The sequence below is a fragment of the Lepus europaeus genome, chromosome 1 (assembly GCF_033115175.1).
Source record: "Lepus europaeus isolate LE1 chromosome 1, mLepTim1.pri, whole genome shotgun sequence".
In the NCBI taxonomy this organism is placed as follows: domain Eukaryota; kingdom Metazoa; phylum Chordata; class Mammalia; order Lagomorpha; family Leporidae; genus Lepus; species Lepus europaeus.
The window spans coordinates 149,395,721-149,413,172 of NC_084827.1; the positions used below are offsets into that span (position 1 = coordinate 149,395,721).

The following is a 17,452-nucleotide window of genomic DNA, read 5'->3' on the forward strand; positions in this document are numbered from 1 at the left end:
CTACAAAGATTTAGAAAAGAATGTGGTAACCTAGCTTGTTTCCACAGTTCCCATTCTTCTGCAACTTTTCGCTGTTTCTTGGGTTTTCTTCTCTTTCCCTGTCTCCATTGCCTTTGCCAGACTCCCTTCGCTAGTTATCAGCTTGGGAATGCTGGCACCAGCTCTTATTGAATCTGTTGTTCTTGCGCACTACTTGTTGTGCCTGTTTGTATCCTTTCACAACAATGAATGTAACCAGTTGGAGCAACATTCATTGCCTCGCTCATTCTCTCAGTCTGCACCCACTGAACCCTTGCCATGTTTATGGCACTAACCTGACCACACAAGAGTGATCAAAACTAAGGGCATGGGCATCCTGCCGTAGTCACTAAAGTGCATGTTCAAGATCCACCAAGTTCCCTGAGACCAGATTGTTGAGTAAATATGACAGGGGCAAGATAAAGCTGGAAAGTTAGGTTGCTATAGGTTACTAAAGGCCTTGAATACAGCAGCCATAGATTAAATATATTTGCAAGTTTGTAGGTAACTATTGAAGTGTGTGTGTGTGTGTGTGCGCTTTTCAAAGCAGATTTTGACACAAGAATGTCAGTTTTCAGAATTTAATCTTTTTAGTTCTGCCTCTGTCCTCATCTTGCCTGGATGGATCTTCCTAGATTTTGAACTACACTGCTACAATGGGCAGTCACAAAATAATTTGTTCAATGTAATTTTGGAGAAAATTCCTATCTGATTCCAGAATTAATGGTAAGAAAACTTTGTGAATTAGATACAAGTAGTACTGTATATTGAGATCAACAGCAATTATGTCCAATGTGTTCAGTAACTCATCCTATCAGATAAGGATTCCCTATTAGTCTATTATTTTGAACTTATGTGAATCTTCCCTTACCCTAAGCAATTACAAAATTAAGGTTTCTAATGGTTTCGATTTTATACTCCAGATCTAAGTTTAAATCTAATTATAAAAGGGTTTATAGATTAATTTTAAAGATTTACTTATTTATTTGAAAGGCAGAGTTATGTAGAGAGATATTCCATCCTCTGGTTCATTCCCCAAATGGCCACAATAGCCAGGTCTGGGCCAGGCTGGAGCTAAGAGCCTGGAACTTTTTCTGGGTCTCCCAAGTGGGCACAGTTGCTGAAGGACTTGGGCCATCCTCTGCTGCTTTCCCAGGCACATTAGCAGGGAGCTGGATCAGAAGTAGAGCAGCCTGGACTCAAACCAGTGTCCATCTTAGATGCTGGCATCACGTGTGGCAGCTTAACCCACTAAGCCACAATGCTGGCCTTTGTTTTAATTTTAAAGGATATGATAAAGGGACCATGTAAACAAAAGTGGTGTTATTTATAAGACATAGCTATAAGACAGTTGTCATAAAGGTAAAATTCCCTTAAAAATATTTGATGTTTTCTACTATCTAACAGATTTGGTTCAAAAACCTAGCTGGCTAGTAAGTAAGCTGATTAATTCTTTGTTAACTTCCACTGAATAGATGTTTGAGGATCCTATTTCATTGACTCAATAAATATTAATGAACAAAATGATATGCCAGGCCTTAAGAACGCAATGGTGCAAAAAGAATTCATTGTCCTGAAGTCATGAAGCTTACAGTCTGGAGTCTTGTGTAAACCACATTAACTGACACCATGTACGAATAACTGAAAAATATGCATAATCCAGGCTCTTTTATATAAAACAGGATTGTTTATTAGAAATTATGTTTTCTACACCAAAAAGTCACACACACACACACACACACATGTCTACAGCTACAAAAATAAATATTGCTAGGGCATTAGAGTTCAGTGACATGGCCATAATGACCATAAACACATTCAGGGTGCTTATGATAGTCTCAATTTCACATACTCTGTTCTGTTGCCACCATAGAATCACTTGAACTTTGAGATCTTATGTCTCAATTCTTCATCAAGGGTATAGAACAGCAGCATCTGTACTGGTCACTACCAACATATGAGGCAGCGTAAGGAGGAAGAGAAGTGTTGCCTTGGGGTCAGGTGGATCTCGGTTCAAATCATGGCTTTGCTGCTGTACGAATGAGGCAAGCCACTTCACTACCTCTGAACTCTGATTTCCTCGAGTGTGAAATGAGGCTACAATGAAAATCACAGCATTGATTGTGACTCACCATACCAATTATACTATGTTCCTGAGGCCTTCCTTTCTAGAAACTGGAAAAGAAAGTGACCAAAACTTGCCCACTGACTGAAATAAAAAAAAAAAAAAGATTATTGGAAGCTAAAAATTTTACATGCATTTGATGTTTTGTCTTCATAAATGAAAGTATATTTCAAATATGCTGCAGAGTTTAAATATCCTTTATAGGGCCTTTCAGCTGAAAGGACTGCTATAAATGCATGGAATCAGACTATGATATAATTTTAAGTTTTGGCACATTTTGAGGGTCTACTATGTTTATTTGAGGATAAGTAAAGAATATTGCCATACGTAGCATGCAAGGCTGTTGTCTGTGATTCCTGCATCTCATATGGGCACCAGGTCGAGAACTGGCTGCTTCCCTCCCATCCAGCTTCCTGCCACTGCACCTGGGAAAGCAGCAGAGGATGGCGCAAGTGCTTGGGCCCCAGTGCCCATGTTGGAGACCCAGAAGTAGCTTCATCCTTGCCCAGGCATGGCCATTGCAGCCATTTGAGGAGTAACCAGGGGACAGAAGATCTGTCTCCTCTCCCTCTCTCTCTATAACTCTACCTTTCAAATAAATAAATGAGAAATTGGGGGAAATGAGAATATTGCCACAAATAATCAAATAAAACATTGAGGGATAAATGACTCACATCAAACATCCAAGAAACATTTAGAAACCAAAAACTGTAAGTACCTGATACAGCTAGCTAGTGATTGATTGGTGTCAACAAATGAAACTCCACCAGATTCTTCTGACTCCACTCCCGGAGGATACAGGACAAATGACAGACAGATTTCTTAGGATATGCTTTCCCTAATATCTTTTTTTATTCATCTTTTCATTTGCCTTTGTTTTTTCTCATGCATCAGTTTACGTTTTAGCTAGTGTTGCATATCTCTATTCGTAGGTAGACAGATGGGGGAAAGGAAATGAAAAATGGTATCTGGTTCTTTAATTAAAGATGTAGAGCCAGAGTTTGTTCTTCAAGCTCACTGGCAAGGCATATACCCACACATGCACAATACACTCACACACATGCACACACACAGAGTGCATCTGATAGATGGAGCCAAATTTGTAAAATTGTATCCACAATCATAGTTTCTATGGTAACTGTATCTTAGGCCCAGAAACAAACAGAGCTGGCAGGAGATGTCTGATTTTATTTTATGTGAAGACAATCATCACAGGGATAATTCAGGTTATTAAGATGCCCTGGCCCGATGTACATATAGCTAGTACTTGGATGGTACTAGCATAAGATTTGACACCTAAATCCAAACATATTCTTTATAATTTCATAATGTTGTAGATGGATTTTCTGTCTTTATAATTCAACTATAAAGTTTTGTACTTACATATAATTCCTGTTTTAATGAGGTGTATTAATGAAGTAGAAGTGGCCAACATAAATGTGGAAATTATACATTAAATAGCTTTCATAAATATGTAAAAGAAGAAATCTCAAGATTTCCAGATTGTTTTTGTTTTGTTTTGGGAGGCAGAGCGAGAAAGAGACAGAGGGAGTTCCCATCTACAGGTTAACTCCCCAAATGCTAGCAACAGGTAGGGCTGGGCCAAGGCCAAAGCTGCAAGTGGAATACAATCCAGATGTCGCACATGGGAGGCAAGAACCCAGTTACCTGAGCGATCGCTGCCTCCTCTAAGGCTCTCCATTAGCACGAAGCCAGAGTCAGGAGCCAAGAGCTAAGAGCTGGAGTCAGGAATTGAACCCAGCACACTGACATGAGATGTGGATGTTTTTACCGGTGTCTTATTTGCTAGGCCAAATGCCTGTCTCAGGGATATTTGTTTTAACTGTGATATTTTATAAGGCAGGAAAATACAGCAACAAAACAGTTACAAGACTGCCCAAGAGTTATTTTAAAAATATTTCATTTGCTGTATTTTCTAAACTAGCAGATGTTCTAGGCTAGTCTATAAGCTAAATACCCAGTTATTTGACAAAATTACTGAAATCAAATTAGAGAAAACAAACACTTCAGAAATAATAGTTTGAACTAATGTGGGTTCTTTGCCTCTCTGGATAGCACATTTGTAAGCATGTAGCTCAGGCATAATATCATTATCAAAGAGAAATAATTAAGCAACCTATTTTGGTAAGCTGCTGCTTCTTCTAAATATTGCCCTTATTTCCCTCCAAACATGTAGCATTTTAGCAGAATATCTTAATGCTACGAGATACTCAGAGTCAAGTTTCAAAGTTTTTGTTTTGCGGCTTCCTTTCAACATCTTCCAGCCCAACCTTTAACTAGGTAAGAGCAATGGAACTGAAAGAAATGTGAAACATTGCTGGGAAAATATCTGTCATGATACCAACTGAAAGTGAAAGGCTCATTTCCTAAAATGGCATCTCAATTTTTATACTTTGCATCTTAATGTTATGATGTGTCTGGCAGCATGGAGCTCATTTTTTTGGTAATGGATCTGAGTAAGACGTATTTGTAGATGAGGATGTTATATGGAGTTGAATAAGCTGTATTGGAACTTTGCACAGCCTTTCCATCTCAGCGGCTTTTAAATTTCATGAGGAAATTGGCTTATAGGACATAAATTACAACGTGGAAAAAAAAATGTATCCCAACTTGTAGAAGCTAGAAAACATGTTAATTTTGAATTATTTCCATTTTCATCATAGATACTTCCAGAAAATCTGATGTGGCTTTTTAAAAATTTTTATGGAATTGTTTAAAAATGTTCCAAAGGGCAGCATATCTACCCTTCTCCCATTAATCTGGAAAGTGAATAAAAGGGGAGGAGGCAGTGGCCCCTTTAGAACATTGCTTTATAAAACTGCTGACTCGAGCAATGCCAGGAAAATACTTACTAATTTAAGAAGTCCTATATGTAAGTGGCAAGCTCCTTGCATTTGTAGAGAAAAAAGACTCCTAGCTGTATTTTAACAAGGTTCTTCACACCCTAGCTGCAACAGGCATTGAGTGAGTGAAATCAGGAGAACTCTCACGGTCTAGAAGCATCTTAATTCGGCATTCTTCCCAAACACCAAGTCCTTGTCACAGGCTGTCACAGTCCTGCCAAAGAGGGCCACCACGTGCAAGGCACACCAAGGTATGAGCTCTTCAAATCGTTTTAAATGAGCTCTCTGAAGTTGTACTTCCTGAGCCCTGTCAGTAAGAGAAAGATAAATAGGCTCAAAGTCCAGTCATACATTCTAATGTTACACTGTTGTGTAAAAGGCTAAGTTTCTGTTATGGCTTAAGTCAAGATTGTTTCCACCAGACCTATATTTAGGTCATTACGCTTAAAAAAAAAAAAAAGCTTGCATGATCCCAAGTAAGATAAAGGGCTTTTAAAAAATTAATTGGATTGAAGCCGCTGACCTTATTTTTCTGTGATGAGGGAAATTACCTAATAAGGAGTTCTTCAAGCAGGAACATTTCGGAATCTTGTTGAGCACAGAGCAAAATGAGAAATGAGCATGTGTAAATGTCTGAGCCTGTTTTTCCTCCCCTCATTCCCTTCTCAAGTGGCCTGACTTCCTAAGGACTTAGCTACAACTTCTCATAATTAGCTTCTCTTTGGCAGCTCTCTATCTCCAATCTCCTACCCTCCATTTACGACTGAGTGCAGGAATGTTTGTCCCAACCCGCTAACCCATATTGCCACAATTTCTAATTGGGATATGAAAATTTGATCAAATGGCAGGAGATTAGATAAATTATGACTTACCTATGTAATGGGATAGATATCCTTTAAAACTCATGTTTTTGAAAAGTATCCTACAGCACAGAAATACCAATAAATGAATGAGGAAAAAGCTCTGTATACCATTAAAATATGGATATGAATATATTATTCATTTATCAATGTTATAGAGGTCTTCCTTGGGTGGTTTTCCACAGTAATCATTTAGGAAGAAAAAAACAGTCAAACATATTTTTTAAATAATGGACCACAAATTTATTCCCATGATTTCCACTAGTGATTTGTCCCTGAGGGACATGACTTCCCATCTCCATGTGTTACAGATAATGCTTAGTGTGATGCCCCAGAGACAGTAACAAATGCTGATTTACTTGAAAATATTAATTCTACTTCATAAGCATGAAATCATAAGACAGTACAACCAGTAGTTATTTATTACAAGGCTGTAAATGTTTTCAATACTATACATTATGGTTCTCTCTCTCTCTCTCTCTCTCTCTCTCTCTCTCTCCATTGATCCACTAAAATCACTCTCAGTGAGCACAAGTCACCATCTTATTGCAATTCCAGCACATACTTTCATAGATGTTACTCTTCAGCTGCACAGAACAATACTATTCTAGCTAATTTAAACATGAACAAATTTATGTTGTAGTAAGACACTTATAGAACCATAAGGAAGGTTAAAGAAACAAGTCTTTGGATAAACATTCAGGACGGATTTTCCAAGACACACTGTAGAACCAAGCTCCCAAGGAAGCTGTTGCCACTTCTGTACAGGAAGCTTTGGGCTCCAGAGCCATAAAATGCCTACATCAGGAGCTGCCATGGCTAAGAAGGTTCCAAAATCAGGAAGCCACTTCTGCTTCCAACTCCAAAGTCAACTATAAAAGTTACACTGCACCCCAGAAACTACTGATGGTTCATTGCTAAAGCTACCACAGGAAAACCAAGCCTACTTTTAAAGACTCTTCCCAGGCTAAACAGTGAAAATGAACCCTCTGCCTCAATTCCAGTTCTCAAATGTTGTGGCCTAACTTCAATCACAGCCAGTACATTGGCTGCAAGGGAATTCTGGGAAAGACAGTTTGTAGCTTTCCATGCTCTGCAGTTCAGGGTGACAGTCTACAAGAAGGGGGGGTTGAGTAACATGTTCCAACACACCACATACAGGGCAGCCCTTGTCTTGCTAAAGCTCTTGACTGCTTGTGACACTATTAGCTACTGCCTCCTTTCTGTAGTAAATATTTCCTCTCCTGGTCTCTTCTTGACCAACTGTTGTTTGTTTCTGAAACTTCACCTTTTTTTTTTTTTGGCCTGCCCCATGATTGATAGTGTTCCTTAGAATATTAGCAGTATTCTGTCTTCTTGTTGCATGTCTTTTCTTCTATTGCATCTTTACAGACTTTTCCTTGGCTTTCTTTTTCCTTGGTTTCAGGTACCATATATCTGCTGAATGTTCTCTAATTCTACATCTCTAGTCCACACTTCAGAGTTGCAAGACTTTATATTCTTTTTTTTATTTAAAGATTTTATTTATTTATTTGAAAGTCAGAGTTACACAGAGAGAAGAGAGAGAGAGAAAGAGGTCTTTAATCTGATGGTTCACTCCCTAGTTGGCCACAATGACCAGAGCTGCGCCAATCCGAAGCCAGGAGCTTCTTCCAGGTCTCCCACGCAGGTGCAGGGACCCAAGGACTTCAGCCATCTTCTGCTACTTACCCAGGCCAAAGCAGAGAGCTGGATGGAAAGTGGAGCAGCTGGGACTAGAACCCACACCCATATAGGATGCTGGCACTTCAGGCCAGGGCGTTAACCCAGTGCACCACAGTGCCGAACCAAAGACTTTATATTCAACTATCCTTAAGACATCCCCATTATATAGCTCAGATCAGGCTAAATGTGTCTAAATGTTCTCACCTCCTACTCCCAAATGGTTTCTTCCTTTAGTGTAGCCCATCTCATTGCTAAGTTTACAAACTTGGACAATATTCTAAACACACCCTTCTCTTCAATCCAGTCAATATTATGGTTCCCACCTCTTTAGCATCCTCTGTCATTCTCTTGTCTGCATCCTTTGGAAAATCATCTCATTTAGGCCTTTATGATCTCTGACTCAGACCTCACTGGAACCTCTGCACAATGGCAAGAATAATCTTTAGGAAAATACAACTCCTAGAAATAAGGTGGGAGAGAAATCTAGGGCTTGGTAATAATATTTTTTAAAATATTATGCAAAGGCATGATTCAAGAAAGAAATAATTGATAAGCTGGACTTCATTAAAATAAAATGTTCTCCTCTGTGAAAGACACCATCAAAAGAACGGAAAGAGAAGCCATAGACAGGGAGAAAATTTTTCAAAGACATATCTGATGAGGAAGAAAAAAACTGATGAAAAAAATGAGCCAAAGACCTTAATAGACATCTCTCCAAAGATATTCTGATGCCAAAAAAAAGCAAACGCTTTTATGTTATATGTCATCAGATAAATGTGAATTAAAACAACAATGAGATATCACTGTACATCTGTTGGAATAGACAGAATCCAGAACTCTGAACACCACCAAATGCTGGTGAGGAAGAGGAGCAACAGGAACCCTCATTCATTGATGATAGAAATGAGAAATGGAATAGCCACTTTGGAAAGCAGTTTGGCAGTTTCTTACAAAACTAAACATATGCTTACCAGGTAATCTAGCAATCACAGTCCTTGGTATTAAGCCAAAAGAGTTGAAAATTTATGTCATACAACAACCTGCACACAGATGTTTATGTTAGTTTTATTCACAATTGGCAAAACTTGGAAACAGCCAATGTCTTTCACTAGATAGATGGATAAATAAAAGGCAGTAATCCAGACACTGGAATAGCCCAAAAAAATAGAATATCAAGCCAATGAAAAGTCACGAAGGAAACTTTGCTGCAGATTACTAAGTTAAATAAGACTACATACTGTATGGTTCCATCAACATGATATTCTACAAGATAGAACTCTTTTAAGATTTATTTATTTATTTATTTATTTGAAAGGTAGAGTTACAGAGATAGAAAGGGAGACAGAGATCTTCTACTGGTTCACTCCACAAATGGCCACAATAGCAGAAGTCAAGATCCCAGAACTCCATTTTGGTCTCCTACATAGGTGACAGGGGTCCAAGCACTAGGACCATCTTCTGCTGCTGTCGCAAGTTCATTAGCAGAGAATCTAACTGGCATACAATATGGAATGCTGGCATCACAGGTGGCTTTACCTGATGGACCACAACACTGGTCCCTACAAGCTAGAATTCTGCAGACAGTAAAAAGAACAGTGGTTTCCAGGAGTTCGGGATAAGAAGAAAGAACACAAAGAATTTGGGGGTGGGGGATGAATTGATACTATAATAACAGATATATTTGTCCAAACCCATGAAACACACAACACCAAGACAAAACCCTAGTGTGAATTATGGAATGTGGGTGATTAGTATGTGTCAGTATAGGTCTATTAATTGTAATAATTGTACCACCCTGCTGGGGGATGTTAATAATGGGGATACGCTATGTATTCATCAGAGCAGGGAATATATGGGAAATCTTTGTGCCTTCCTCTCAATTTTGTTGTGAGCCTAAAACTGCTTTAAAGACGTAGTCTTTAATACATTTGCAGTCATAACCACAGGGTATCTCCCTTAGTAGTATTGTTAGTGAATAGCACCCTTTTCTTTGTACTCAGTTTCTGCCTCACCAAAATCTTGACATCCCTGAATATGCTATTTTTTATGCCTCCTTGTTGTTCCACTTTTGTTCTCTCTACTTAGAATGCCTGCTTCTTATTCCTACATGCTTCTCACTTGAAAAACTCCTCCTCATTCATATTCAACTTTGAGGTGAAACTTCAACACCCAAATGATGCTGTCTTCAACTCTCCCAGGTGCTGCGTGCTTCCTTCGAATTCTACTCCAGTAGTGATCTCATTGCACCATAATTGTTTGCAGGCCTGTCTCCTCGAGAACTAGTGGCTGAATGGCTTCATTGCTTTGAATACAGTGTCTAACATGCCATTGGGATATAGTAGATGCTCAGTAATCAGTGGCTTTGTCAATAATGTTTTAATATTAAAAGAAAAGCACACAAATATTCATGAGGGAATTTCAAAACATTGGTGGAAAGATGGAATTAGAAGTTTATTTTCATAGCCGGCGCCATGGCTCAATAGGCTAATCTTCCACCTCGCGGCGCCGGCACCCCAGGTTCTGGTCCGGGGGGGGCGGGCACCAGTTCTGTCCCAGTTGCCCCTCTTCCAGGCCAGCTCTCTACTATGGCCCGGGAGTGCAGTGGAGGATGGCCCAAGTGCTTGGGCCCCGCACCCCATGGGAGACCAGGAGAAGCACCTGGCTCCTGCCTTTGGATCAGCATGGTGCGCCGGCCGCGGTGGCCATTGGAGGGTGAACCAACGGCAAAAGGAAGACCTTTCTCTCTCTCTCTCTCTCTCTCTCTCTCTCTCTCTCTTTCTCTCTCACTGTCCACTCTGCCTGTTAAAAAAAAAAAAGAAGTTTATTTTCATGTAGAAAACTTTATATGCATGTTTGTTCATAATATATACATTTGTTGTAAATTTTTGAAGACACTATGTATGTGTAGATTTCAATTCTTTTTGCATAAAAATAAACTAACTTTCTAATTCCATTTCCAATTCTATTTCTAATTCCATTTGTTGAAATATACTGCCTCTCTTTTGAAGGCTGGCCCAAGTTCTGCTGCTCCTATGAAATGTGTGCTCACATCTCCAGGCCTCATGTGTGCTACTGTTGGTAACATCCTGAATGGTACTTGATCATACTTTGTCCTACATCATTATTTATGTATTTAATTTCTAATGCTTGTTTTCCTAACAAGACAGAAAGTTCCTTAAGGACAGGATGATCGTTCATTTCACACAATATGCTAATATGCACATAGGTAACTCACTAGAACAGCAACAGCCATGGAGTGCTGCACCTGCAGGCACCAGAATACTGATGGCCATGGTCATTAGGCCAGGCCAGTTCTGGATAGCAGTGCTCAAGGAATTAACTTGGAGCTTTGTGACCACAAGGAACAAATGACTTCTAAATGTCTCAAGCCATACTAGGGACACCTAGGTATGGTATTTTCCCAACAACCACAATTACTAATCTTCTGTGTAGTTCTCACATTCACCCGAATTCTTCCTCCATCAACAAAGTTTAAAAACTTACCTTAGAGTGGCTGAAGACAATACTTCCGCCCTTCACTCCTTTTTCTCTGCTGTTTATTTATCCCATCTGTCACCATCACTGCCACTGGTCTTTGGTGAAAGGTCAGTGGTTTAAAATCCAGACTTTTATCCTAATGGAGAGAATTTTCCATCTCTGTGTTGCTGTCAATGTGTGTATGTGTACCGTTCCTCCTTGTGGAGGTAATGTAGTAGACACTTGCCCTCCTAAAATCTCCAGCTACTCCTGTTTCATGTGTTGCTGAAATATGAAGAGATTTTATAGGACATACTCCAAATAGTGTCCTGCAATAATAAGATACCAAGGATAGTCTTTCTTATTCTAACTGCATGTGTATTCTTGTTTTTCAATGTCTCTTCCTAGCCTCTGACCTCATTCACACACAGACATACACACACACCATACACAAGCTGGGAAGATAGTTGTATGGAGAGCTGGGACTTTTGGTCAGAAGAGAATAACTTCCAGGTTACAGAGTACTGTCTAGAAAAATCGTCCCTTACTGACCTTTGACACTGTTAATTTACGTTTACTAGCAAACTCCCCTCATCCGCAGCCAATTAGAATAATCCAGGTTTTCTATTTATCAATTCCATGCCCAATGTGTGCAGACTGCCCCAGTACTAAAGCAAGCATGTGACTGGTCCATAATACCACATGTGTTGATGGGAACAATGAGGAATTGATAAGTGAACAAGTATTTTTACATACCTGTTATGTATTCATTCTGTGTTTGGTGGGTGTGGTAGATACAGATGGATGAGAATAAGATGGGTGAGAACAAGGTCTTTCTAAAAGAAAAGAACACTCTACTGAGAACTTACTGGGGCCAAAACAGCCCTTCAGGATTTCAGAGGCTGATGGAAAAGGATCCCCTAGAGGTGAACACAGGAAGTACACAGAAAGGATTAAAAAATGATGATAATTTAAAAAAAAAAAAAACCCTAGGTAAAACACACACTCACTCTCTCTCTCTTTCTCACTCACTTCTATGTATCCTTTCCTGTTGGGGAGAACTAAGTGAGGTTCAAAGTGGTAAGGGGAGGAACCACAGATACTGTGGAGTAGATAGTTGGTTGTCACCAACCCCTATTAGTGAAGAAGTTTTCATAGAAAAAATGCTTCTAGGCCTGCACCGCAGCTCACTAGGCTAATCCTCCGCCTGCAGCGCCGGCACCCCGGGTTCTAGTTCCGGTTGGGGCGCCAGATTCTGTCCCAGTTGCCCCTCTTCCAGGCCACCTCTCTGCTGTGGCCCAGGAGTGCAGTGGAGGATGGGCCAGGTCCTTGGGTCCTGCACCTGCATGGAGATGAGGAGAAGCACCTGGCTCCTGGCTTCGGATCAGCGCGGTGCGCCGGCCGCAGCGCACTGACCGCAGCGGCCATTGGGAGGTGAACCAACGGAAAAAGGAGGACCTTTCTCTCTGTCTCTCTCTCACTGTCCACTCTGCCTGTCAAAAAAAAAAAGAAAAGAAAAAGTGCTTCTAAAATATGATCCTTGTCACCACCAAGGGGAGCGTATGGTGGCACAATGGCTGACTAATACGGTGTCCTGGACGGGACTGTAGAAACAAAGATGTTAGGTAGCACTATGAATAAACTACAGACTTCAGGGAGCAATCATGTGTCAATATTGATTCACTTATTGCAAAAAATGTACCATATTAGAGTAAGATGGTAGTCATAGGGACTGTTCCAATTTTTCATGAATTTAAAGCCATTCTAAAACTGGAAGTATATTTTTTAAAAGAAAATATATATGGTCTTACAGCTTAGAGAAAATCCCTATCCTGGGGACAGGAAGGATGACAATGACCTTTTTGGAAAGACATGACTTTGTGGTTAAATGCCACATTTGTGGCTCCATCATCAATTCCTATAGCGACACCGAGGTTCTGCTTGATTTTCCTTGTTGATTTTTGGCAGGCAGGAGTAGCATTTGTGCGCTGATTATAATTTTCAGCTGCATTGTCAGTAACCGGGCTGTATAATAGATCGTCATCTCTCCATCTTTTTCTCTCCACAGGTGCCTGGAAAGGGTCCAGAGGGGAACGCCCACAGCCTCCGCTTTGATGGGATGGAGAGGCAGTATGCATCCTTACCCAGGTAGGCCGCCGACAGGCTCCCATTGCCAGCTCACCTGCAAAGGGAGTCTTTAGAGAAGTCTCCATGAAATAGAAATCTGCCTTTGAGATAGGGAATGTTACAATTCTGCATTACAGCCGTCTGCTGCAGCCCCCGTGCCATCTTCACAACTGTGCTAATAATTGAAACACTTGTGGCTTATTTTTAAAGGGAGAAAATAGTATATCATTGCAATTGAACATGTCAGCAAGAATATTGGATACTGAATGGAAATCTTAAGCCATTGCTATAAAAATGGTATTGAACATCCTGCACCAAGCTTAGAGACGATAAAGTAGTAAATCCTCTGTCCAAGGAGTTGCCCATGAGAAAGGGCAGGCCAGCCTTAACCTTGGCGAGCTGCATGTGGGTGTTAAAAAGCAGGGGAGAAACAGGAACCTGGGAAGGTGTTGGTGCTTGATTTAGAATCTGACCGAGCCCTGAAGGCAATAAGCAAATATTGCTGAGAGACACAGATACAGCAGGGGAAGGCAAGAACTGCGTGGGAAAAGTTCACTTGGTGATTCTGGCCTGGCACGATCCATTGATGCTGTAACTGGACACCCCTGCAAATGAGATACAGCTCTCAAAGGTTTGCACTCTTATCTGTGAGATGAGGAGTAATTTTAGTCTGCTATCAGGAGCCCAGGACAAAGAGGAAACCATTCCAGAAGCGCAGACAGTCCACCCACTATGGCAGCTGGAGGAGTTGAGAGTGTGAGAATTAGTGAGTTCAAAAAGGGAACAAAGAAAGGTTAATGCCAGCCAGAAAACTCTGAAGCATTTCTGAGTATCGCCTTGTAAAAGGGTGAGGAGAGGACCCCACGGAAAGTGTGTTCACCGTGGAAGCTAAGCTGTGAAAAGTGCTAACTCAGAGAGAGAGAGTTGCTGTTTTGAGTTTCGTGTTGGTTATACTTTTGTGGGTGAATTTACAAAAATAACATCCCGAACGTTACAACATGCATAGCTAGGTGACCATCTGCTCTTACAAATAGCATGTGGCTTCTCCAAAGTAATAAGATCTCAGATCTACTGGAGAACCAATTTTTAACTCTGATTAGGCAGGCTATCCCAAGCACAGTATGTAAAAAAAGCATCTTTGCCACTGTATTTAGTTTCTCTTCCTCTTTTCTTTTTTCTTCCTAATGTTGTCTCGACATTTTTTCCTCATCTGTTATTTTATTCCTGTCCCTCTTTTTCACTGGCCTGGTATTTTGTCTTTGTTTGAGAAATGGAAGTAGTTTCCAAAATTTATTTTAAATACAAGATTTCCGGCTTTCACCGTCGAAGTGTATGGAAATTGTGGTTAAGGCAGATGGAAAGTATGTTCTTCTGAGAAGGGGGAGAAAGGAAAACTGGAAACAGTCTAATGTCTTTCTGGCCAACTTGCACTCAGAATGTAGAAATAGATTTTTCTTCTGCATGAATCAAAAGCACAGAAAATAACATTTAAAGTTCTAATTTCCTCATCCATTCATCCCCATAGAGACAGTAATTACCTACTCTGTTGGGCCCTGAGAAGGTGGAGACTGGAGACACAACGCTGACCATCCTCCGGTCTCTCTCGTTTAGTAAAAGAGGCAAGCAAAGGAGCCTTTTATGATAGTGGAAACAAACGCTTATAATAGTAGTTATTACTATTTATCCTCTGAATCCCTGAAATTCTCTGAGTGGCCAGCTCCTATTTCCACTCCGTTTATAAGCCCTGAAATGCTCTATCATGGCTGACTCTAAACAAGTCTATTTTAGGAATAAACACTGCCAAGCAAATTTTATGACAACAGCACTACATTTATGCTGTTTGTGGCTCTGGAGCCATCATCAGAACACATGAATTAACCAGATCCTGCCAGCCCTGGAAACACAGCCATCGAAAGGCAAACATCATAGACTGGGCGTCCCCTCGTTCCTGAACAGGGTGGTAGGAAGGCTTGGTTACACGTGCAAACAGACCTTTATAGTGACCTGGCAGAAGAAGTAGCCATGATGGAGAGAAAAATCGGGTTCAGATGCTGGAGAAATGTCAGGCGCTGGTTTTTAATGGGGGAGCTCCAAGCCGGGTCTCAGCATCCCACGGGGAGGTATAAAGCTGCTTCCCATGCTCTGTGCTCCAGTCCGTGGGAGAGGTGGGCTCCATGCGGACCCAAGCGAATGTGGCTGCAGAGGTCCACACGGCTAGCTTCTGAGCAGGTGTGTGGGTTCAGCTCTGAGTGTCAGTGACATTTACCCTGGTGTGCTCCTTCCTCCCCCGCAGGGGAGAGTGGACTGTCCATTTAATTGAATCACACCAGCTTCACTGCTTTCCCCCTTTGCCAAGAGAATGAGGCACACACATCTCTGTAGGCACCGGATCCCTCTTTGTCACAGTGGCAGGGGGGCCTTGAAATATTTATGGAGTTAAATTTTTAATTAAAAATCAGAATAATGCTATCTATAGGAAGTCAGTGGCCAGCCTTCTGGAGGACTTAATCTGGTCTGACCGATAAGGTCCCTTCCTTGTGTCTGGAGCACATGCCAGGAGTTTTAAAGGTAAGCTCTGTAAAGGTGATTTGTCTTCCAAATGTAGAGCCATCACCGGAGACCAAGTGCCTTACCATGCACACAGTAGGCAAGAAGCCCTAGACAGGGGCTCCCTCCTATGCTTTCATATAGCTCCGTGCTCTTCAGAGCAGAGCCATGCAGTCTGCTGCCACTCCGAGTGATGCTTCACAAAATAAAACCGGATCCTAGGCCAGCACAGACTCAGGCCAGTTCCCACCATTGGTAGTTAGGAGGTTGCCTGAGGCTAAGGGCTAAGCAATGTTAAGTGTTGCTGTTAAGCAATGTTAAATCTTCTGCCTCCAAAGAAAAATGACTTTATTTCTTTTCTCCTGAGGGTGCTGTTTTGGAAAGCAGAGTGTGGTTGTAATACAACCTCATTAGCAAACACCAGGCCTTTACCAGGGCCAGTGTTTTCCCAGCCTGCCCAACCCCCAGGTTTCTTTAGGAATAAACGGAACGAAATCAGCTTTCCCTTATTCTCACCTGACACCACTTCTTACTCACCCTAGGTAAGTAGGGAAGTGGTTGTTTCCTAGGCTGCTAGAATGTGGGAACATCAAAGGATGTATTTTTGCAAACAGCTTCTTTTGCACTCCAGCCTGCCAGCCCCTTTCAATTCTCCCGGGCCCCATTCTGGTTTTACAGGCCTCCTCGCAGGCAGCCCCTTCGGCAGCAAACTCTCTGCTTTCCCATCTCAAGCCTCCATCGTTCCCACCTGGCCCATCCCTGGCCCCATAGGACCCCATTATCCCCCTCTCTGCAGATGGTTCAGTGCATCAGCACAGGATGTTGCTCTTCCGGGCTTGTAATCAAGTGTACAGTCTTAAGGAGGGAGGAAAAAAAAAAAAAAAAAAAACTCTGCATCTCTTGTCCCTGGCCCTTTGGACCTTGGTGGTGAGTGGTCACTGGAGAAACCATAAAATTGCGCTCATTGGCTCCACTGCAAGACACGCTGTGCAGCCCCAGCTGGGCCCTCACTGCTGTCCAGGATTTCTTTTATACGTTGGTAAGCTCCCCCTGACACTCCTGCAGTGGCACTCCTGTTAAGCTCCATGGAGATGACTAAGCCCACTCTCTGGAGATGACCCTACTTTATTGCCTTGATGACCCCAAGGCATTCTACAGCAGCCCCCAACTTCTGTGCCCTGCAGCTTACACTGTGCTGTCTTGACTCACACACGCATCAAACAGGACCCAGTGAGGGCCTAGACTTGGCTCTGGCCACAACCATAACCCTGCCTTCATCACTGATGTGGTATTGGCAAATAACCTAATTGCTCCAGGCTGTGTTTTATTTTTCTTTTTTTATTATGATTTTATTTAAGGTATATAATTTCATGTGTACAGATTTAGGAACATAATGATACCTCCCACCCCAACTTTCCTCCCACCCCCCACTCCTACCCTTCTACCTCCTTCCTCTCCTATTCCCTCAATTTTTACAATGATATTTATGCTCTTTTTCCCCCAGAAACCTTTTATGTAAGGAATGCAAACTTCATGCATTTCATAAATACAACTTCAGGAACATAATGATTCTTCCCACCCTACCCACCCGCCCACTCACAGTCCCACCCTTCTTAGTTCTCCCTTTCCTATTCCCATTATTTTTTACTAAGATCTATTTTCAATCAATTTTGTACACAGAAGATTAACTCTATAGTAAGCAAAGAGTTCAACAAATAGTATGGAAAAAA

At 41.4% G+C, this 17,452-nt stretch overlaps 1 protein-coding gene across 1 annotated transcript in view; it reads left to right on the forward strand.

Moving 5' to 3' along the window:
• The window catches only part of PARD3B (par-3 family cell polarity regulator beta), a 1,146,588-nt gene that overhangs the window by 1,061,688 nt on the left and 67,448 nt on the right, over positions 1-17,452 (forward strand). The window contains exon 22 of the mRNA XM_062190191.1: positions 13,117-13,196. Coding sequence (XP_062046175.1) covers positions 13,117-13,196 — 80 coding nt within the window. The remainder of the gene's footprint in view (positions 1-13,116; positions 13,197-17,452) is intronic.